General features: G+C 51.0%; 2 protein-coding genes across 2 annotated transcripts; both read right to left on the bottom strand.

Annotated features, from left to right (window-relative positions):
- Window positions 1–1,039: 1,039 nt before the first annotated feature.
- Window positions 1,040–1,975, bottom strand: LOC311169223 (beta-1,3-galactosyltransferase 5-like; the record flags this gene model as incomplete). Its single annotated transcript, XM_084231010.1, has 1 exon — window positions 1,040–1,975. The coding sequence occupies one exon, from the start codon at window positions 1,973–1,975 to the stop codon at window positions 1,040–1,042; it is 936 nt and encodes a 311-aa protein (XP_084087136.1).
- Window positions 1,976–20,729: 18,754 nt separating this feature from the next.
- Window positions 20,730–21,975, bottom strand: LOC311170047 (beta-1,3-galactosyltransferase 5-like; the record flags this gene model as incomplete). The annotated part of the gene is made up of 2 exons (XM_084232368.1): window positions 21,959–21,975; window positions 20,730–21,665 (listed from the first exon to the last, which is right to left on the bottom strand). The coding sequence occupies exon 2, from the start codon at window positions 21,663–21,665 to the stop codon at window positions 20,730–20,732; it is 936 nt and encodes a 311-aa protein (XP_084088494.1). The 5' UTR covers window positions 21,959–21,975.
- Window positions 21,976–22,140: the final 165 nt, after the last annotated feature.

The following is a 22,140-nucleotide window of genomic DNA, read 5'->3' as shown; positions in this document are numbered from 1 at the left end:
AGGAGGAAGGTGAAGGTTCAGCTCCCTGTCACAAGCTGCTTCCTGGCCATCTCCAGTTCCAAAGCTCAAGTGCTTGCTCAGGCCAGGCCTGTAAGGACGAGGCAGATCCCTGAGCACTTCCTGCCCCGTGCTCCATGTCGGAGGGGGTTCCTGGGGAGCCTCTGGAATTAGGTACACCTGACTCCCCAGAAAAGCTCCCAAAATCCTTCACACACTGGTCCTTGGACCAGCTGCCCTGGGACTCTGAAGCGGGCAGGAGGATTCACAGCGCTCACAGATAGCCCTGGGAGGTCAGCACCGCGGCCCAGAGTCTACACAACAGGCCAGGCTTGGCGGTGGACGCTGAGCTTAAGTGCTGAAGATGGATCTCCATCTGGAATGGCTGAATCTCAGCTCCAGGCTGTAGCCACTGCCGCCCGGGCCTGGGATGACTTACCTATGAGCTGAGCATCAGCTGCTGACAGAACTCAGTGCCCAGCCAGCTCCACCTCCACACTAAATCCCAGCAGAGAAACACACAGGGGCTGGGAGTCGGGCAGGAGGGACGCCGGGAAGGGACTGAAATTTGCCAGTCACCAGGCTTCCCTCTGAGCCCTCCTGGCCACCCTCCCCTGCCAGGAGCCCAGAGGTGGCAGTGAGTGCTGACAACGCTCCAGCTCCATCCCTGCTCCAAAGCGTGCTGGCCATGAACCCTGAGTCAAGTTCCTGGACCTCCAAAGTTGCTGTGTCCGCAAGGGTAAAATGGGATGACAGCACCCCCCACTTCACGAGATCGCCAACCCCAAGAACTGAGAAGCAGCAGGAGAACATGGGGCCCTACCGGGGTGGGCAGGTCCTCAGATTATTTCAGGCACTGGAGGGACTCATTCCTGGCTTCACTCAGCTCACAGTCTAGTTCAGATCAAGAACCCCGCATCGCCCTCCCTCTCCACCGCTCCCAACCCCCACAGACACCATCAACAGTGGTGCCAAGGAAGGTCTTTCAAAAGGCATCGTCCTGGGTGCCTGACGTGTGTCCAGATGTGCTGCTGGGCTCCCCTCAATCACCTGGACACTCCTCTCCCAGGGAACTCTCCAGAGCATGCCAATATATCAGCATATCTTGAGGCTTGACAAAATGGCAGGCCACAACCTTCTTGAAGCGACATGCGGAAAAGGCTAAGCCCTCTGGGAAGAAGGTCTGCTCCGTGTGAAGGGGCTCAGGTCTGATTTTCAGTTGGGCGAGGCAGAGCCCCACAAAGACATCTTCCAGCTTAATGAACGGGACGCTGTGAGAAACGTTATACACCTGAGTGGCCACGTCGCTGGAGAACACGTAGCCGGTGCCAGAGCAGAAGGGCGGGTACTTGTCCCACGGATACTCCTCTTTGCTCACAAACCACTTACTGTCCTTTTTCCGGATGGGAAGTTCATCCATTTTTAGGAAGCCAGTGAAAAACCCGGAGGTCCGGTTCTTCCTCAGAAGCAGCTCCGTCAGGTAGTAGACGTTGATAAACATGTCGGAGTCTGTTTTCATGACGAAAGCGGCCTGAGGACAACAGCGGTGGACCCACTCCATTCCCATCATGGTCTTCAGGGTCAGATTCACATAAACGTCCACGAAGTCCTTCTGGATGATGTCGCGATGCTGCTGGCTCTCCCGGGCCACCGCCAGAGACCTGTCCCTGCTGGACGTGGTTCCCAGGAGGAAGAATGTTTTTATTCGTTTTCCTCCGACCGTCCTGTCTCCTCCCCAGGTGCTGCGGATGGCGCTGCGCTCAGACGTCTGATGGGGAGACGACGTCACCAGCAGGACCAGGAAGGGGGGCTGCTGCTTGCAGTCCATGTCTGGGAGCTGCAGGAAGTCCCCGTTTTCTCTCTTGAAAAAAAATGGACTTGCTTTCAAAGGGCTCAGATTGTGCATGCTAAGATACAAGCAAAGGGCTCCAAGCACCATGAGGGAAACAAATATCAACCTCATCTTCAGGGAAGCCATCTGAAAGAAACAGAACAAATGGTCAGAACTCAATGGCACACAGACTTGTTGACCTGGACCTGGGCGGTGGGCAGGGGAGGGACCGTGCTGCAAGCTGCTGTCTCCAAACCCTGCAACCTCACTGCACACGGGATGGAGTCTGGGGTTCAACAGAGAGGCAGAGAGGACGCCAGTGTCTTCACTCCACAGTGGAAGGTCAAGGCCACAAGCTGGGGCACAGGTCCAGGCTTCCAAGGTCACCAGGGACCCAGTGGGAGTCAGCAACCCCATCCAGAGGACAGGGGACCACATACCTCACCGGGTATTTCCAGCGCCGTCCTCCTCAGGCTTCTACAGAAGTCAGCTGGGGAACCTGGGAGACTGGACCTAAACGTGTGGACAATTTGCCTTCTTCTCCTCCCATGAAATTAAGCATCCTTTGTCTTGTCCAGAAAGAAGCCAGGCCAGTTTTCGAACCCAATGGTCACTACATTGTGATCAAGGGGACAATACTTCAAGAAGAAATAACACTCATTAACATATACTCACCAAACGAAGGAGCACCAAAATATATCAGACAACTGTTGTCATCTCTGAAAACAGACATTAGAGAAAACACATACGTAGTGGGAGACTTCAACACACCACTATCAACAATGGATAGATAAACAAGACAAAAAATAAGTAAAGAAACTAAAGCTCTAAATAAGGACCTAGAGCATTTGGGCTTAACAGACATCTATAGAACACTAAACCCCAAAAAAATGGAGTACACATTTTTCTCAAGCGCACAGGGATCATTCTCCAGGAACGAACACATACTGGGGCACAAGACAAACATCAACAGATACACCAAGATTGAAATCATATCAACCATCTTTTCTGACCATGAAGGCATCAAACTAGAAATAAACCATAAAAAGAAGGCAAGGAACTTTCCTACCTCATGGAGATTAAAAACCACACTACTGGAAGACCACTGGACTAATGAGGAGATCAAAGAAGAAATTAAAAAATTCTTTGAATTGAATGACAAGAAGGACACCAATATCCTAAATGTATGGGATGCAGCAAAAGCAGTAATAAGAGGAAAATATATAGCAATAGAAGCTCACATCAAGAAACAAGAAAGAACTCATAGAAACAACCTAATCTCGAAGCTCAAAGATCTAGAAAAAGAACAACAAAAAAACCCCAAACCCAGTAGAAGAAAAGAAATAATAAAAACCAAAGCAGAAATAAATGAAATCGAAACTAAAAAAACAATCCAAAAGATCAATGAAACCAAGAGCTGGTTCTTGGAAAAAATCAATAAAATAGACAAACCCCTAGCCAGGCTCACAAAGGAAAAAAGGGAGAAAGCACAAATAAACAGGATCATCAATGAAAGAGGAGAAATCACAACAGACACAGCAGAAATCAAAAGAATAATCAGTAACTACTATGAACAGTTATATGGAAACAAGTTCAACAATCTAGAGGAGATGGACAAATTCCTACAACTCTACAATCGCCCAAAGCTAGATAAAGAAGAAATAGAACACCTAAACAGACCAATTACAAGCAGCGAAATTGAAACGGTAATCAAAAACCTCCCCAAAAACAAAAGCCCAGGACCTGATGGATTTACAAATGAATTCTACCAAACATTCAGAGACGAATTAGTGCCTATCCTTCACAAACTCTTCCAAAAAATTGAGAAGGAAGGGACAATACCAAACACGTTCTATGAAGCCAACATTACACTAATACCAAAGCCGAACAAGGACAACACAAGAAAGGAAAACTACAGGCCAATCTCCCTAATGAACACTGATGCAAAAATCCTCAATAAAATTTTAGCTATCAGAATCCAACAATGTATCCATAGATAATTCACCACGACCAAGTAGGATTCATGCCAGGGACACAAGGATGGTTTAACATCCGAAAATCAATCAACGTTATCCAACACATCAACAAAAAGAAATATAAAAACCAAATGATAGGGCCTCCCTGGTGGCGCAGCGGTGGAGCGCTGGGTGCAAAGCTGCACGCAGCCTCTGCAGCGCTGATTCGATCCCCGGCTGCTCCCCGGCCCCGGAGGAGGGTCCCACATGGCGCGCAGACCTCTCCTGCCACCTGCTGCTCCCCGCAGCAGTGTGCTTCGGTCCTTCTGCCTGCTCTGCTCCCCGCTCTGGCTCTGATGAATTCTCTCACCCTCCTGTGCTTCTGACTGTACCCAGTGCTTGTATAAATAAATAAATAAATCTTTAAAAAAAAAAACCAAATGATAATATCAATAGATGCTGAGAAAGCTTTCAACAAAGTGCAACACCCATTCATGATAAAAGCCCTTGAAATTCTTGGGATACAAGGAACATACCTCAACATCGTAAAGGCCATCTATGACAAGCCAACAGCCAGTATCATTCTCAATGGCGAAAAGCTGAAAGCAATTCCATTAAGATCGGGAACAAGACAAGGATGTCCACTCTCACCACTGCTTTTCAATATAATACTGGAAGTCCTAGCCAGAGCAATAAGACAAGAGAAAGACATACAAGGAATCCAAATAGGAAAAGAAGAAGTCAAACTATCACTAATTATAGATGATATGATAATATACATAGAGAACCCCAAAAACTCCACAGAAAAACTAATTCAACTCATCAATCAGTTCAGTAAAGTGACAGGACACAAAATCAACACGCAAAAGTCAGTAGCCTTCCTATACACAAACAATAAATCTGAAGAAGAAGAAATAAAAAAAAAAAACATCCCTTTTATTATCGAAACAAAAAAAATCAAATATTTGGGAATAAATCTAACAAAAGAGGTAAAGGACCTATACAAAGAAAACTATAAAACACTGTTAAAAGAAATAGAGGAGGGCCTCCCCAGTGGCACAGCGGTTGAGCATTGGGTTGCGAAGCTGCCCGCAGCCTCTGCGGCGCTGGTTCGATCCCTGGCTGCTCCCCGGCCACCGGAGGAGGGTCCCACATGGCGCACAGACCTCTCCTGCTGCCCGCAGCTCCCCTCAGCAGTGTATTTTGGTCCCTCTGCCTGTTCTGCTCCCCGCTCTGGCTCTGATGAATTCTCTCACCCTCCCGCACTTCTGATTGTACCCAGTGCTTGTATGTATAAATCAATCAATCAAACAATAAATTTTTAAAAAAAAGTCATGTTAAAATTACAAATAAAAGCAAAAATGTAAAAAAAAAAAAAAAGAAATAGAAGACACAAAGAAATGGAAAGACATCCCCTGCTCATGGATTGCAAGAATAAACATTATTAAAATGGCCATCCTACCAAAAGCAATATACAGATTCAATGCTATTCTAATAAAAATTTCAATGTCATTCTTCAAAGAAATAGAACAATTATTGATGAAATTCATATGGAATCACCAAAAACCCCGAATAGCCAAAGCTCTCCTGAAAAAAAAAGAAGGGAATGGAGGCATCACACTCCCAGACTTCAAACTTTACTACAAAGCCATAATCATCAAAACTGCATGGTATTGGAACAAGAACAGACACACAGACCAATGGAATCGAATAGAAAATCCAGAAATAAACCCACAGATTTATGGTCAACTAATCTTCGACAAAGGAGCAAAGACTATGCATTGGAGCAAAAGAAAGTCTGTTCAATAAATGGTGCTGGGAAAACTGGGTCGCTACATGCAAAAGAATGAAGCTTCACCACTACCTCAAACAGTACACAAAAATCAACTCAAAATGGATTAAAGAACTAGACATAAGACCTGAAACCATAAAATACATAGAAGGAAATATAGGCGAAACACTACGTGATCTGCACATCAAAGACATCTTTACAGACACATCACCCAAAGCAGTGATAGTGAAGGCAAAGATCAACAGCTGGGACTACATCAAATTAAAGAGCTTCTGCACAGCAAAAGAGACAATAACAAAAACAAAGAGAAACCCCACCGACTGGGAGAACATTTTTGCACACAACACTAATGATAAAGGATTGATCACAAAAATCTGCAAAGAGCTGATGAGACTCAACAACAACAAAGGAAATAATCCAGTCAAAAATGGGCAGAAGAGCTAAAAGAGGAAATGCAAATGGCTAACAGGCATATGAAAAAATGTTCAACATCACTTGTCATCAGGGATACGCAAATCAAAACTACCATGAGATACCATCTTACACCAGTGAGAATGGCACATATTAAAAAAAACTAGCAACAACAAATGTTGGCGAGGATGTGGAGAGAAAAGAACTCTTCTGCACTGTTGGTGGGAGGGCAAACTAGTCCAACCACTATGGAGAGCTGTGTGGAGATTTCTGGACCTACTAAACATAGAGCTTCCATAGGATCCAGCAATTCCACTCCTAGGTATTTACCCAAAGGACACAGAAACATCAATTCCAAAGGGCACCTGCACCCCTATGTTTATAGCAGCACTATTTACAGTAGCTAAGCTTTGGAAACAACCCAAATGCCCAAAAATAGATGACTGGATCAAGAAGATGGGGTCCATATACACCATGGAATATTACTCAGCATTCAAAAAAGATAAACACATGCCATTTGCAGCAACATGGATGGTGCTGGAAGGGATCATGCTCAGCGAAATAAGCCAGAAAGAAAAAGAAAAATACCGGATCGTCTCACTCATAGCAGGAATCTAGAAAACTTAAATAAGGGACCAGGAAAAAGAATAACTATAAGAAAGTGAAAATCAAAATCAACAAATAACTATGAACAAGAGACACTCTACGGGGGGTGGGGGGCGGGGAAAGGAGGGCTTGGGGTAAAAATAAGGGGGTTGTAATTGTATGGGGAATATAAAAATAAAATTTAAATAAAAAAAAGAAAAGGTGACTTTCTCTAATGACATCTCCATGGGGATGGAAACGTGACTTACTGGGAGGAGATGGTGAGACAGGTGTAAGTGGAGCAGGTGGAGGGGAATGTTCAGTGGTGCTGAGGGCCCCGTGCAGCCTCCAGAGGGCCCCCGAGAGCCGGTCCATCAGGACGTGGCTGTGGACCGGGGCATGTCCCTGGGAATCTCCCCGGGGCCAGCCAGAAGCCCAGGCTTTTCTGACTGTAAATAGGTCCAGGCTGGCACAAAAGCAGCCATCCATGCCCACATGACCTGGTCCTAGCAGGACCACAAACTCACACGTCAGGCAAGCAATCCACGAGCAATTCCTACAGTGGAAATCGAAACTACAGGGGCAGCAGGACCAGCCGATAAATATGACCTAAATCCTTGCCAAGTTTTCTGATCCTTTTAAAAAGTTTTACAAACAATGTCTAAAAAAAGATCTCCAAAACTCGAGCAGTACAAAAGTTACACAGTGAACAGGATGCTCTCTGCACCCCTAGCCCAGTGCCCCTCCACCAGGACAGCCCTGCAGCTTCCGGGGTGTCTTTCCAGAGGTGGCCTGGGAAGGAAATTACTTTCCACTCTATTTCTGTTTCCAACCAAACCATCAACAGTGCCAACAATATGAAAAAAAAAATCAAAATTAAAAGTTGATTATCAAAGCAAAGAGAAGCATAAGCATAAGAGCAAGACTCTTACCTTTCATGCTCCCCCTCAATAACGGGGTGAGAGAGGGCTCCGCTGACACAGGACGCGAAAGCCACAGAAGGAAGTTACTGTTAGAAAAGCCTGATCTTCGCCCCAACTACACCCGCCCTACAGCAGCAGAAGAGACCCAATCACATCCACCCTACCTCAACAGAAGAGACCCAATCACATCCACCCTGCAGAAGGATGGGCTCCAATAAAAGTCTTATGAGGAAAGTAAAAGCAACAGCTTTGACCACACAGACAGACTGGACAAGTAGCGCAAAGAGGACAGAAGAGATTATGCACGTCAGCTACATGCAGTCAAAGCAAATTTTAAAAGAATGATATTTAACTCCAGTGGAGTAGTTGGAATGACATAGGGGAAAAAGTCACCATTGCACACACTTTTCCAAGCATTACTGAGATTCACATGGTTTTAAATAAGCAAAGGTGATAAGATTTAACCACACACCGTGCTGTAGTTAGAACGGGACAAGCGGTAGAAGCGCAGCAGCGAGACCTCACCTGTGGTAAAGGTTAACAGAAGCGTGTGAGGTGCAGCAGTTACACAAGGACAGGAAGCACATTATCTGGATTGTAGACACTGAAGCCGGAGGAAACAGGAGTGGCATCAGGCCTGGAGAGCAGAGAGTGAGCGACAGGACTGTCCTGCTGCTTGCCGCCTGTAGCATGAGTGACCTTTGACACTAGGTACATGTATACTTTTGGGTAAATAAATTTTATTTTCGTCCACTGGGAAAATGCATGTGAATTTGAAAGTCAAATTGATCCTAGTCTTGCACAGTATCAACCCTCCAGTTTCAGAGCTGGGAGAACATGAGAGTCAACGATCTGAAGAAATGGGTCAGGTTACATGAGCAACAGAAGAACCCCCCGAATTTCAGGGGCTGCACACAGCAAAGGCTCACGTCTCGCTCTCAAAGGGATGATGGGCGCGTGGATGACACTGTCCGCTGGCACCCGGGGCAAGCTGGCTTTCTCGTCCGTGAAGCCTGGTAGCGGTGGTGCTGATCTCGGTGTGGCTGGGACATGGACCAACGGCTGGAGGCATGTGACAGGGCAGACGTGGCCAAGAGCTGAGAATTTGTACAGACGAGAATCACCTGGAACTCTAAAGAGGCCACAGGCGTGTCTCCATCCAGGGTTCGCACCCTACTGATCCCTTCCTGACAGTTACTAATGGTCCCACTTCACCAGATTGTACCTAAAAGGGATTTCATCGCCATGATAGGACATTCCGGTGGGAAGTGTCTGTGACCCAGCTCATTTCTCTGCTTACCTTATTCTCTAATGCACTTTGTAGAGCAGGGAGACGATGGCCAGTTACTCAAATGGAACTTAATGTCCATAAACCAATCAGTAGCGCAGAGCAAATTCCTATTCGCGCACCACTGAAATGATTCAGGATTCGTGGACTTGTAGGCAAGAAAAGCAGGCAGCTGATTCAGAGTTCTGTGCAAGAGAGACTATTAACCCAAAGACACACACACGCACTGCCACTGAACCACTGCAAATCTCATTTCTTTTGTGTTCAGAGCACCACTGAGCCACCTCTGCATGGCCTTCACCACCTGGTCTGTCGCAGTCTTTCCTGAGGACAGCCAGGCCCATCTCTAGCCCGTGGATGCTGATGAGCTGCATCCATCACCATCTATAACCCCCAAGGCCGCAGGGCCATGAGAAAGGGTCAGGACTCAGGACTGAGCGACCACAGCACCCCCACCCAAACAACAGGACCTACCTGAGACCTGGGCAGTCCCTCCTCTGCTACCTCCAGGCATCTGAGGCTCCCCACACAGCCCTGCACCCCTTCCCGGTGCCTCCAGCTTCTGTTTTGTTTCTGAGACAGCTGAGGATGCAGCCAGCAAGGAACACGGTGGACAGAGATTCCTCGAGAACTGTGAGAAACGCATGTGCAAGTCAAAGGGAAACACACCTGTTCCTAGCAGTTTATTTCCATTTACATGACATTTGGAAAGATCAAGGAACCAACCTATGCCTCAGAGATAAGTTATCCTGAAGACTGTAAAGATATCAACTCACTAGGCTTGATTTAACTTAACGATAGCTTTTTAAAAATATAAATATATCTGAGAAAAAGAAAATTCCCCAAGGACACTCAGCTTCATTTCAAGCCCTGGGCCTGCAAGTCCCAACAAAATTACTCACCCTTCACCCCTCACCACACACAGCTCCCCCAAGTCCCTCCAAGTAGTAGGGCCCACCCCCTGCTTGGCTTGGAAAAAATCCCAAGGGAAAGAAGAAAACCCCATTACTTATAAACACAGGCACGTCGGGGCTGCTCAGCATATTTCTCTCTAAACATATAAAGCCCAAGTCAACTTTCTGAAATATTTTTTCAAACACAAATTTAGAAAGCATCAAGGTGAAGACAAAACAGTGTGAGCTTTAGGCTTTCCGAGGTCAGCTTCTCAGGATGAACAAACTTATCACACCCATCTACAACTGGAACTAACCAAGTGTGTGATGTCATTTTCATAATTTCATTGTTATGAACCATCAATGCCACTATTAACAAATCAAAATACGCTCACATAATAGCGCTCCCGAAAATATAGGGGGTTGTTGTCGACTGTCATTCAGCAACATATCAATTTACTATCATTACTTACCTTTCAGGCAAAGCAAAACCTGAGCCCACAGCCTGCCCGGTTGGCATCCAGGACCTGCCAGCCATTTCATTTTGAGGTCCTCGTTGACCAGGTATGAGGTCAGTCCACTCCCCGCCCGTCTGCGAGGTTCCAAAGCAGAATTTAATGAAGAGCATCCCTACTTGCGAGGTCCGCCTTGTGCTGGGGACTGACGGGCTGCACCCTCGGCCGAGTGGCCGGCACCGCTGCCCAGGGCGCGTGGGACAGGAGACGGGGGCCTGGCCGTCTTCACTCTGCACATGACAGGTGCGCGTGCCTGAGCCAGAGGAGAAAGGCGGCAGGACACACAACGCAAAGGAGCAGATGCCGAGAGTTATGCTCGACTATGGATCCGCGTGTCTGCTTGCACACGTGCTTGTGTCTGACAAAGAAGGAATTGCTTTAAATCAGTTAAAAACTGCCTTTTGTGGCCAGTGTCCCAACAGCAGGAGGTAGGACACGGTCTCCTCTCTCAGCCTGGGTGATCATCCACCCCTGGGCCCTGGGCCTGCTGGGATGACCTCACCCGAGTTTCAGGGCTTGCCGAGAGGGAGGGCGCAGAGCCTGGAAGTCACACATGAAAAGCAGGAAAACAGAGGCGAGGCTGTGCCTCTAAGTCCCCGGTGGCCACAAGCCACCACCCCCTCGTTGTTCTGGCACCAGGGGAGCACATTTTACACCCAAAGACGTCCCTGGGTTTCCTTCCAACACGCCTCAGCCCGTGGCGCATCTTCCTCACGTCCACATACAGATCTTTAATCATGTAGAGCCAAAGAGAAATAAAAACAAGCGACAACCATCATCTAATTCCAGAGTCAGTGTTTGGAGGGAGCTTACACCTCACTGAATGATCGATTCTGTCCACCATTCTGCCTGAACCCCACCTATGTGAGGTCTCCTTAGGCCCAGTAGAGGGAAGGAAATTCTATGGGGCCTACACCTGAGGGGGTGGGGGGAAGCCAATATTCTTTAAAAATGAACAATGATGCAAAAAAAAATTTTAATTAATCATTAATTTTTTTAAATAAACTTAAAAAAAAAAAAACAGTAGATAATTATCAAGTATCCCTACCCCAGGCACGAGCCAGGGGTGTGGGCAGAGAGGAAGAAGCCAGAGAGTTTTCACAATCTGCTAACACGCCAGTCCTGAGATGGCAAATGTTAAAAATTCTTATAAAAAAATTAACGAGGCCTCCCCAGTGGCGCGGTGGGTTGAACACAGCGCGGGGAAGCTGTCCACAGCCACTGCTGCGCAGATTCGGTTCCGGGCCGGCCAGGGAGATACCCAGATGGCACGGCAGACCTCTCCTGTCTCCCAGCTGCTCCCCCCAGCAGTGGATTTCAGTGGATCTGCCTGCTCTGCTCCCCACTCTGTCTCGGGTGAGTCCTCTCACCCTCCTGCGCCTCTGGCCTGTAACACAGCTATTGTAAAAAAAAAAAAATTATCATGAGAAAACAAACACTCCCACACGGGGAGACATGGAGGAAATGCAGGCAGCTTATCTCTTAAAATGAGGAGGCAGGGCAGCAGCTCTGACCCTGATTCCTTTGTGATTTGACCAGGCAGACCACACTCTTGGCAGGAGCCCAGGAGAACCTGGGCTGGTTCTCGCCTCACTCTGCCCCCCTGTGGCCCCAGCTGGACCAACTACAACAAACTCACAGGGGCGCCCTTCACACCTAGAAAGGCCCCCGGCCTGTGGTCAGTTTCACCTTATGTCACTGTAGCGGCAGGAAGGGACCGTGCAGGTTCTCTACGACCAAGCAGACGGGGTGAAGGAGGAGTCCTGGAGCCCTCGGTGACTTTTGCCGGTTTTTACTGGGATTTACCAGGTACAGGGAAGACAGGGGTGCTGGGGGCCGGGAGGCGGGCAGGCTCCCAGCCCCCAGCAAGTCTTCACTCTTTCTGGGCTCTCTGGCCTTCTCACACATTCTCTCTGCTTCTCGTAGTTCTGCTGGCGTCCCCGTGACGCCGCCCTTATGAGCACAGTCTCAGCACAGGTGCACCCACTTACACAGGCCCACACCCTACTCCAGGTGCCGCCTTCAGGCGTGCATTCAGGACCGCAGGGACCCATCATCAGTCCTAATGGCGGGAGGGCAGAAAAGCCTGGTACTTTACTTACCCTACAACCCACCCCCTTAGGGTTTTCTGCCATACAGTCTGTATCAGTCTATGCTCAAGTTATATACGTGTTTCTTGGCAATATGAACACCGCAGCCATGGCCCACAAAAGCAAATGAAATACATAACAAAATACAACAGATCACAAAAGAGTCCAGGCAGGGCACCAACCTAGTGGCAAAAGACAAGATCATTGGCACCAGCAGATGATCCAGCAAATCTGCTGCCGAAGGCACCTCTCATGCGAGGGAAGAGAACACTCAGGCATCGGCCGTCACACACCAGTTGCCGTCAGGCTTCCTGGCCTTCTCTGGCTGTGGTCTCGGCCACAAGCCACACTCCACATCCACCCCCTGGATGCGCGCACTCCTGGCTTGGCGATTCCCTATTGCTGGGGGTAATCACCCAATCCTCAGGGTTCCTGACTGCAGTCACTCCAACACTCGGCTTTCAGAGCCACCAGACCCCTGCACTCAGGACAACCTACCGCACGAGCACATGGGTCTGGGATCCGCGGATACAAGCTCCACATGCGGCCTCTCTTGGGTCCCCTCTATGGCTGTGGGCGCCACCCCAAGCCACGTTCCCCACCCGTCCCCCAAGGACGGGTTCCTCAGCTCCTCACCCTCACTCGACAACGAGCAGGGCATCACCCACAGGTGACTTTAAGAGACTCACTGGCCTTCACAATACTTGGGCGCTTAACAGCCACTCAAGGCTTCCCAATCTCAGCACCAGCTTTTGCCTAGTGAAGGCCCTGAAGGCTGAGGGGCTGGGTCTCCACCAGCTTTGAGCCCCGCCCACCCCCCTCAGGTAGTCACTGAGTCACCCTGAACCTCCATTTCTTCAGCTCCAACCCACGGCTTCATCCTCTAAGCACAGCCATCCGCCCCATGGGCTGCTACGTGGATCCATAAGATACCAGGCGGGATGGTTCAGCATGTGGGTCCAGAGAGGGCTCTGCACAAACACTGCTTCCACTTGTCAAGACTCCAGTCGCTTCATCTTCTCACCTTTACTAATTAACCCAGCAAAGGGCCTATTTGCAAAACCCTCAGTGACCAACCTCAGCTTAACGTTCCTTCCTGACTCAGAAAAGTCAATGAGTACATTTGCCCAACATACGAACCAATCTAAGGGCTAGAGGCTCACAAGAGTTTTCCGCTGCTGGTTTCTAACCCTGGAGACACGCTGATTGAAGACTCGCAAACGCCTCTGCTGTCTCCTCAAGGAAAGGGGCTGTTGTTCAAACCACTGGTAGTTTCCAGGCGCCGCCCAGTTCTGATTTTGTGTTGGATTTTGTTTTTTATTCTCTTGCTCAGATCTTCATACACCTGAATGCACCAAGTCTAGACCATGGCATACTGGGACTGTGAGGAGTGCCACAGACACGAGAATTTCTCCAAGAGTTTCAGCAAGAGTCCAAAGGGGAGAAAGGAGCAAGAGCCGAAGGATGTCTGGAGGCCTCGCCCCGCAGGCGTCGCCAGTGCACACGGAACACTATAAATACGCACCACACAGGCCCCGAACCCGCCGCCCAGACAGTGACCATCACTCCAGCACCTCCATCTACACCCATCACCTCACTGCAGGCCTGTGACCCAGGCAGGCAGGGCCCAGCACGGGCCCACAGGTTTTTCCTTTTCTAAAGCAAGCTCTTTCCTACAGCTGCACCACAAGTAAAAAGAAAGTAAAAACCTTGCTTCTCATAGGAGGGGAGGTAGGAAGGGGGGAGGCAAAGTTCAAACCCAACAGCCCCAACCCTAAGTGTAGCCCGTTCCCCAGAGAACATGGGTCCGGGGGTGGAGGGTCCACCCCGAAACACGCTGGGACCCCAAAACTAGATTTAATACACAATAGCTGGGAGCCAGGGGCAGCTTTCTTCCCACACTTGTACCTCATTCGCCCTGTTTAGGGTGGAAGGGCATGGAAACACCTGGAGCTGCCCACAGGCACTTCCCACACACCAGGGACGCGGCTCCCACGCCGCTGCAGGATGCTGGCGACACCAAGATGGCGGCTCCGTGCTCAGCCTGGCCCGGGCGCCAGCTCGACACAGAACCTGACTCCCTTGGAGCGGGGGCGACCACCATTCCCTTAACACAGGCCTGAAGACCCCGAGGATCGAGGAGTGAGGACATCCTGGTCACACAGCCAGCCAGCAGGTTGCAGATTCGAGCAAGGGCTCAAGGCCAGAGGTGGACCCTTTAGCTGTGACACCAAGGACAAGCCGTCGTGCTAATGGGGGCGTGGGAGCATCTACACACACCCGAATTCATCAGCCCCCCGCCCGGCCCTGGAGGGGATGTCTCCCCTCCCCTCGTTTCATGCCTGGACCCACCACCCCAGCGTCACACAGTTACCTCCTCATTGAGTGGGTGATGGTTTCTGTGGCTCCTGTCACTGCAAACCGGGAACCTGTGCTGAGGGACGTGACCGTTGGTTTCTACAGTGCAGCAGCCCAGCCGCCCCCACACGAGAGAGGCCGAGCCCAGGGGCTGAGCCAGGGGATTCCAGCTGAAGCTTCCAGGAGTGGGCACACGGGGCCGAGGTGCCACGCGCTTCAGCTCACCGTCCTCAGCAACTCTTCCTGGGAACTTGTTTCACGGAGCATTCTTCTACTTTGTGGGTCCAGGAAGAGCCAGCCTTGCTGGGGCGGGCGCAGGGGCAGTGGCTGGCCACATGTCCTGACTCAGGCAAATCCTCCCCACATCTAGTTATCTATGCTGTGAAGGAAACTCAAGGCACTGCGTTCGTCACCAGCCTGACCTCACAGGTTGGACGAGCAGAGTCAAACCGCCAGAGACATCCAGAATTCAGCTGCCATCTGGGTCCATTCCACCTCCAACTTGAGAACTTCAGGTCAAGAAGATATTGAAATAAGAGCAGAAAGAAGCTTTAAATCCAATCAGAGGATGTTACTGATTCCTGTGAGCAGGTAAAGGAACAAAAAGTGTCCCCTGGTGCCACCAGCCTGACCAGGGTCAGTCACCCCCAGGACATCATTGGGCGGCCCTGCCGTGGGGGCATCTGAGGAAGCAGATGCAGCTACTGGGAGACAGCAGAGTTCTCCCCCATTTTGGCACCCCTGAGATTTAACCGTCCTCTAGACATGTTTAGGAGGCTCGGACTCATAGTGTTATCATTAAAGATTTAAAGATGTGCATCCTTGACACTTAGTACATTTTTAACCTGGCCCAATAAAATAACAGATCCAGCCTCAGATTCCATTTTTCAACATGTAAATTGAGTCGCTGATTCAGGCTCATGATTTAAGATGACATTTTGCTGCTACATGCTTCGAGAATATCTAGTTGAATGAATCTTTGCAAAACTTCTATCTTTATGTCCTTAGATGCTAAGAATTACTTACATCTTCATGGAAGGTGTGTGTCAGACGGACCTCAGGGGGAGGGGGTGACAGGGTATCAAGAGCTGGCCCTGGAGCTCTGGAGAGTGAGTGAGGCGTGTGCACATTCAAGTGTGAGGCTGTACTCCCCACAATCACGGCTTTGTAAATGAATGTCAAACCAATAAAAAAATTTTTAAAAAATTTATTTATTTATACAAGATCCGGGGTACAGGCCAGATGTGCGGGAGGGTGAGAGGATTCCCCAGAGACAGAGCGGGGAGCAGAGCAGGCAGAAGGACCGAAGGACACTGCTGAGGGGAGCAGCAGGTGAGACAGGAGAGGTCTACCAGGCCATGTGGGATTCTCGCCGGCCGGTGGGAATTGAACCTGCACTGCAGAGGCTGCGGACAGCTTCACAGTGCAGTGCTCAATCGCCTGCGCCCTATTTTAAAAAATAATTAAAAAGTGAAAATCGAATTTATAAATGAACATTAAAGCAGCTTAGTTAACGAAGTAAATGAATTGTGCATCAGGAAATTTCCTTTTAGAACAAACTTTAAATTTTGCTGGAGGGGTAGGAGATAAAAAAAAATAAAATTTGCTGGATCCAACCCATTCCATTGTACCCAAATGACACAAAAACACTAATTTGAAAGAACCTGCACCCCTATGTTCATTGCAGCACTACTCACAATAGCCAGGCTATGGAAATAACCGAAATGCCCCAAAACAGCCGGGTGGATCAAGAAGACGTGGTATATACACAGTGGAATACTACTCAGCCATCAAAAAAGATAAACTCATGCCATTTGCAGCAACACGGATGGAGCTGAAAGGGATGATGCTCAGTGTAATAAGTCAGAAAGAAAAAGATGATCGAAAGATCTCATAATTCCACACAATTCCATATGTGGAATGTAGAGAAACCAAACAAAGGGTCAGGAAAAAGACAAACTTGCAGCTGCCCATTGATCTGGGGCATCCAGCAGGGGAGGGGTTCAAAACAGGCGGAATGGTTTTGCCTCAAGGCAAAAGCCAAGGAAGAGCAAAGGGCCAGGGGCGCTGGATCACAGAGCGGCAGTGATGGCAGAACTACGGGGACGCACCTGCCGGAGGAAGCACATACTGTCCAAACATTAACAACGATGGTATTAAAATTTAAAACAAAGTTCAATTCCAAATACCTTATGGAAACACCGCACCCTCAAGGAAGTGCAGCGTGACTTACACGGTGCAGTGACTTCCTTCCAAGGGCAGAGTCAGGGCACAGGCGGAGCAGCCTCACGGAGGAATCCCACACACACTGCCTCCGCCAGGTGGCCGAGGCCGGCACCCACAGCGGCCAGTCATGCTGATGGGGCGTCCTGGACACCACAGGCAAAGGACGCCCTCAACCCCCGGGGTTTCCCTCCCCAAAACCCCTACAGCAGACAAGTCCCAGCAGAGGAACAATCGACAGAGCACCCGACCAGCACTTACCACTGTCCAGGTGGTCAAAACCAGGGGGCCTGGAGAGCAGTCTCAGCCAGGAGCGCCCAGGGAAGCCTGAGAAATCCAGTTACTATGGCAACTGGACGGGGTCCTGGCACATTAAAGAGCAAGAGGCAAAACCCAAGGAAATCTGAATAGCATCTGGAATCCACTTAATAACAGCGTGTTGCAGGCCTCCCTGGTGGGGCAGAGGTTAAGTCTCAGCGCTATGAAGCTATCACCAGCCACGGCAGCACGAGCTCCATGCCCAGGCAGGGAGCTACCCACAGGGCGCAGCAGACCTCTCCTGTCTCCCGCTGCTCCCCTCAGCAGTGGATTTTCAGTTAATCCACCTGTTCTGCTCCCCACTCTGACTGCAGTGAATCCTCTCACTACAGGATTCCCACCCCTGTGGCCGGTACCCCAGCTCCTATATGCATAAATAAATAAATCTTAAAAAAAAATACTAGTATGCGATTAATTACTAATGTGCTCATTAATAAAAAATACTAGTGTGCTCATCAATTATCACAAATGTGCCACACGGATGGGGAAGTGGGGGTGAGGCGTGTGGCGACGACCCTACAAATCTAAAATTCTTCCTTTAAAAAGCATATTAAAAATAAAAATAAATTAAAAATAAATTAAAGTAAAATACCATTTGCAGGATCTATAAAGAGGCGATTTGCATTGAGTAGCTTAAGTTTAAAGCTCCAGAAAGAACTTTAATAAACAATTTACCTTTAAAGCCCAAGTAAATCTCTGGAGGATCGCACCTCGAGTTGCTTTTGCGCCAAAGCAAATTCACCCCAGAGGATGGGAGAGCTCACACGGAAAGTCAGTCATTCTGTGCGAAAGCCCAGTACAGGCTCCTTGGGGGCCTCGGGGCAGAGGCCGGTGCCCGGCTGGAGCTGGGGTCTCCCGTCCGCCTCCGCCCCGGGCAGGGTTCCCGCACAGAGCAGGCGCCCGGAGCCCCGGCTCGGCTGCCAGAGCGGGCCAGAGGGGAGAGGCAGGTCACAGGACACGGTGAGAGATGTAGGACCTGGCGAGGCTGAACTACAAAGTGGGGAGTACAACAGTAGGGAGTCACCTCGCCAAGGATTGCTGCTTGGCTGGGGGGGGCCGGGGGCGGGGGGGGGTGCGAGGAGTGCAGGGGATGGAGGACGGGATCAGGAGCCAGAGGTGACAGCCGGATCCAACTCGGGGGCCGCTGGGCCTCCCGCCCTGGGAAGGCAGAGACCAGGACCGAGAGGCCCTGGACATGCTGGATGGGGCGGGCAATGCGGCCGAGTGGCCAGGCACCCCCATCCCCTGGGGCCCCAGGGCAGGGTCGCCCACAGCCTGGGCAGGTACCAGCACCAGGATGCCCCAGCAGCTGGGCTTCACAGCCTCTCTTTTGTGACCGAGGCTAGAACTCAGGAACGGCCAGAGGACAGAGGCCCTGGCGGGGTACGGGGGCAGGGGGGGGACTCCAGCCCCTTCAGTCCATCCTCCCCACTTGCCACACGTTCCACCTGGCACGGATTCTGGTCCTTTTCAGCTGTGTGACCTCCAGCCAGCTGCCCACCCTCCCTCTGCCGCAGCTTCCTCCTCTAGAGGCCAGGGACAAAGGGGTACCCTCGCCCTCAGAGCTGTTACAAGGGCTGATCTCTCCTGGCAAGCGGCATTTGCGCCCAGCATCCTGCTCCCTGCGGCCCCTGAGCAAATCCCCACACGCGCTCCGGCTCTCCAGCCCCTCCAGAGCGACCCTCGGTGTTCACGGACAAGCCTGGCGCTCCAGCCTCCCCCGTGGAGGGCGAGAGGGCGTGTGGAGCACGGCCTCCCTCACAAGCGGGGTTCTCGGGAAACCTCTGAGTCTCCTCAAGTTTTATTTCATCTTCCTGCAAAGCTGAAGTGAAGCAGCTCTGGTCCCTTCAAGTTCTAGAAACACAACCTCATTTCCATGAGAAATAATTCTTCACTGTACGGAGATACACAGTGGGGGAGCGTGTTTGCAGAAAACCTCCTAAGAACCCGCAGAGGCTGAGGTGGAGCCTGCCTGGGTCCGACCATCCCCACGGAGGCAGCTGGCTGACCGGCCGCTGCCACCCTCACCCACCCAGGCCTGGGCCACAGACGAGCGCCCGGGCCAGGCGGGCAGCTAAGCAAAGTGTCGTCCTCAAGTCACCATTCGCTTCAGAATCAGGGGCAGCCCATCCTCTGGGGCCAGGAGCACATGCTGGCAAAACCCGGGCTCCCCAAAGCCCACTCAGCCCAAGATTCCCCCCCAGGGGAGGCAGTTCTGAGCCCAGCCCTGAGGGTGCAGCGCAGGCAAGAGCAGGAAACACGTCAGGAAGGAAGCAGCTGGGTCAGGTCGGAGGAATGCTGCCTAGTGGGCACGCCTCCCCGGACAAGTCAACACGCCAGGAGGGTCTGCGGCCAGCTCGGGCCCAGCCTCACCCCAGAGTCACAAGTCATCAGCCCCGGGAGGCCCTGGCTTCACACGCCTTCAGGTCTACAAGGTAAAACTTTCAAGTGACCAAGAACAAAGGGCCTCGCCTTCCCCAGCCCTCGGAGCAGGCTCGTGTCGCCTCCCAGAGGAGGAAGGTGAAGGTTCAGCTCCCTGTCACAAGCTGCTTCCTGGCCATGTCCAGTTCCAAAGCTCAAGTGCTTGCTCAGGCCAGGCCTGTAAGGATGAGGCAGATCCCTGAGCACTTCCTGCCCCGTGCTCCATGTCGGAGGGGGTTCCTGGGGAGCCTCTGGAATTAGGTACACCTGACTCCCCAGAAAAGCTCCCAAAATCCTTCACACACTGGTCCTTGGACCAGCTGCCCTGGGACTCTGAAGCGGGCAGGAGGATTCACAGCACTCACAGATAGCCCTGGGAGGTCAGCACCGCGGCCCAGAGTCTACACAACAGGCCAGGCTTGGCGGTGGACGCTGAGCTTAAGTGCTGAAGATGGATCTCTGTCTGGAATGGCTGAATCTCAGCTCCAGGCTGTAGCCACTGCCGCCCGGGCCTGGGATGACTTACCTATGAGCTGAGCATTAGCTGCTGACAGAACTCAGTGCCCAGCCAGCTCCACCTCCACACTAAATCCCAGCAGAGAAACACACAGGGGCTGGGAGTCGGGCAGGAGGGACGCCGGGAAGGGACTGAAATTTGCCAGTCACCAGGCTTCCCTCTGAGCCCTCCTGGCCACCCTCCCCTGCCAGGAGCCCAGAGGTGGCAGTGAGTGCTGACAACGCTCCAGCTCCATCCCTGCTCCAAAGCGTGCTGGCCATGAACCCTGAGTCAAGTTCCTGGACCTCCAAAGTTGCTGTGTCCGCAAGGGTAAAATGGGATGACAGCACCCCCCACTTCACGAGATCGCCAACCCCAAGAACTGAGAAGCAGCAGGAGAACATAGGGCCCTACCGGGGTGGGCAGGTCCTCAGATTATTTCAGGCACTGGAGGGACTCATTCCTGGCTTCACTCAGCTCACAGTCTAGTTCAGATCAAGAACCCCGCATCGCCCTCCCTCTCCACCGCTCCCCACCCCCACAGACACCATCAACAGTGGTGCCAAGGAAGGTCTTTCAAAAGGCATCGTCCTGGGTGCCTGACGTGTGTCCAGATGTGCTGCTAGGCTCCCCTCAATCACCTGGACACTCCTCTCCCAGGGAACTCTCCAGAGCATGCCAATATATCAGCATATCTTGAGGCTTGACAAAATGGCAGGCCACAACCTTCTTGAAGCGACATGCGGAAAAGGCTAAGCCCTCTGGGAAGAAGGTCTGCTCCGTGTGAAGGGGCTCAGGTCTGATTTTCAGTTGGGCGAGGCAGAGCCCCACAAAGACATCTTCCAGCTTAATGAACGGGACGCTGTGAGAAACGTTATACACCTGAGTGGCCACGTCGCTGGAGAACACGTAGCCGGTGCCAGAGCAGAAGGGCGGGTACTTGTCCCACGGATACTCCTCTTTGCTCACAAACCACTTACTGTGCTTTTTCCGGATGGGAAGTTCATCCATTTTTAGGAAGCCAGTGAAAAACCCCGAGGTCCGGTTCTTCCTCAGAAGCAGCTCCGTCAGGTAGTAGACGTTGATAAACATGTCGGAGTCTGTTTTCATGACGAAAGCGGCCTGAGGACAATAGCGGTGGACCCACTCCATTCCCATCATGGTCTTCAGGGTCAGATTCACATAAACGTCCACAAAGTCCTTCTGGATGATGTCGCGATGCTGCTGGCTCTCCCGGGCCACCGCCAGAGACCTGTCCCTGCTGGACGTGGTTCCCAGGAGGAAGAACGTTTTTATTCGTTTTCCTCCGACCGTCCTGTCTCCTCCCCAGGTGCTGCGGATGGCCCTGCGCGCAGATGTCTGATGGGGAGACGACGTCACCAGCAGGACCAGGAAGGGGGGCTGCTGCTTGCAGTCCATGTCTGGGAGCTGCAGAAAGTCTCCGTTTTCTCTCTTGAGAAAAAATGGACTTGCTTTCAAAGGGCTCAGATTGTGCATGCTAAGATACAAGCAAAGGGCTCCAAGCACCATCAGGGAAATATTTATCAACCTCATCTTCAGGGAAGCCATCTGAAAGAAAGAGAATAAATGGTCAGAACTCAATGGCACATGGACTTGTTGACCTGGACCTGGGCGGTGGGCAGGGGAGGGACCGTGCTGCAAGCTGTTGTCTCCAAACCCTGCAACCTCACTGCACACGGGATGGAGTCTGGGGTTCAACAGAGAGGCAGAGAGGACGCCAGTGTCTTCACTCCGCAGTGGAAGGGCAAGGCCCCAAGCTGGGGCACAGGTCCAGGCTTCCAAGGTCACCAGGGACCCAGTGGGAGTCAGCAACCCCATCCAGAGGACAGGGGACCACATACCTCACCGGGTATTTCCAGCGCCGCCTTCCTCAGGCTTCTACAGAAGTCAGCTAGGGAACCTGCGAGACTGGACCTAAACGTGTAGACTATTTGCCTTCTCCTCCCATGAAATTAAGCATCCTTTGTCTTGTGCAGAAAGAAGCCAGGCCAGTTTTCTGATTTGCATATCTACCTTAGAATTC

This window comes from Talpa europaea (genome assembly GCF_964194135.1).
Source record: "Talpa europaea genome assembly, chromosome: 4".
In the NCBI taxonomy this organism is placed as follows: domain Eukaryota; kingdom Metazoa; phylum Chordata; class Mammalia; order Eulipotyphla; family Talpidae; genus Talpa; species Talpa europaea.
The sequence above is the reverse complement of the archived record's forward strand: the minus strand, read 5'-3'. Positions and strand labels throughout refer to the sequence as shown.